The sequence below is a fragment of the Poecilia latipinna genome, unplaced genomic scaffold (genome assembly GCF_001443285.1).
Source record: "Poecilia latipinna isolate Pla-1442-1.1 unplaced genomic scaffold, P_latipinna-1.0 Scaffold3212, whole genome shotgun sequence".
NCBI lineage: Eukaryota > Metazoa > Chordata > Actinopteri > Cyprinodontiformes > Poeciliidae > Poecilia > Poecilia latipinna.
This window is the reverse complement of record NW_015115828.1, coordinates 35532-36807: the sequence shown is the minus strand read 5'-3', so window position 1 is coordinate 36807 and position 1276 is coordinate 35532. Positions and strand designations below refer to the sequence as shown.

Below are 1276 nucleotides of genomic sequence, written 5' to 3'. Positions count from 1 at the left end.
AAAATATATATATTTTATAGTTTAAACTTCATGAGGAAGTCTATTACATTGCACTGGGGACGCAATGAAATTGAGCATGTTGGTCACCAAAAAGGTGTGTAAAGAACAAAATAATATTTAAAAGGCATTTCATTTATATTTGAATAATGGCAAACATATAAATATATAATTAAAATACTTTGTTGTAAATATTTGGCACATTTTCAAAAAATTATTGAAAGCAAAACATGGGGACATGGAATGTTGCCGCAAAAAAAGAATCACCCATATTCCTATTGGAACACTTTTCTAATAAAGTAAATATCAATAACATTTACACACACAATTACATTTAAAATAAACCTAAAACAAAAATAACTAGAAAAGTAGAGGGAGACATTTTGTCCAACATCCATCTCTTGTATGAAGTCAAAGTCTTTGCATTCAACATATTCAGCCACTATAATGAAAGTTTATAAAAGCATAATCCAAGATAGGACAAAGATTACAGAAAAGTTTAGGGGAAGTTTTATGAAATTGTTACAGACCTGAGTTTGAAATATCAGCTGAAGCAGCCATTTCATTTGTTTCACTCTATCGATGTTTCTGCTTGTTGTTTATTCTCACAAAACCTGTTCCTAAATGAAAGTAAAGAGGGAAGAGGGAATGTTATTGTGCTTGATGGTTGGTTGATTAAGTCAGAGATCATCATCTGCTGGAGGACTAGAATTACTGCATTTCTTCTCTGACAACCTAAAATGTCAACGTCACATTTCTTTGAAACAACAGCAGTTGACCAAATGCTTCACATTTTGCACCAACCATTTTAACATAAGACGAAGATCAAAATAACAAAAATAAAACAGAGATATTTAACAAAAACAACTATATTACAATAAATAAAAATACCTATTTTACAATAGAAGTGTTTTTTTTATCTATAAATAAATAGTTTTTATCAATTAACAAAGAATAAACCTACTTGGTCAAATAAAACATAAAAATAACATTTATGCATTAGAAGAATTTAATTAAATGATGAAGCAATACCAGAAACCATTACTGATAGAACTGCTTCTCTGCCATGTTTTATATAATTTTATATTATACAATTAAAAGGGGACAAAACAGGATGAAATAAGTAACAAGCAAAACTATTGCTACCAAATTACTTGATATAGCACAAACATTTTTAACAAGAAGATAAAAAAAGTAAAAGACATTCTTTCCTCCACTTATTATCTGCTTCAGTGTTTCCCAACCCTGGCCCTCCAGGCACACTGTCAGGGCCGTGCAG

At 30.0% G+C, this 1276-nt stretch overlaps 1 protein-coding gene and 1 long non-coding RNA gene across 2 annotated transcripts in view; one reads left to right on the top strand and one right to left on the bottom strand.

Moving 5' to 3' along the window:
* LOC106940402 (GTPase IMAP family member 8-like) overlaps window positions 1–571 on the bottom strand; it is a 15196-nt gene extending 14625 nt beyond the window's left edge. Inside the window, exon 1 of the mRNA XM_015023139.1 lies at window positions 528–571. Within this exon, the coding sequence (XP_014878625.1) occupies window positions 528–558 (31 nt within the window). The 5' untranslated portion in view covers window positions 559–571. The remainder of the gene's footprint in view (window positions 1–527) is intronic.
* The window catches only part of LOC106940403 (uncharacterized), a 24455-nt gene that overhangs the window by 13398 nt on the left and 9781 nt on the right, over window positions 1–1276 (top strand). The window lies entirely within an intron of this gene.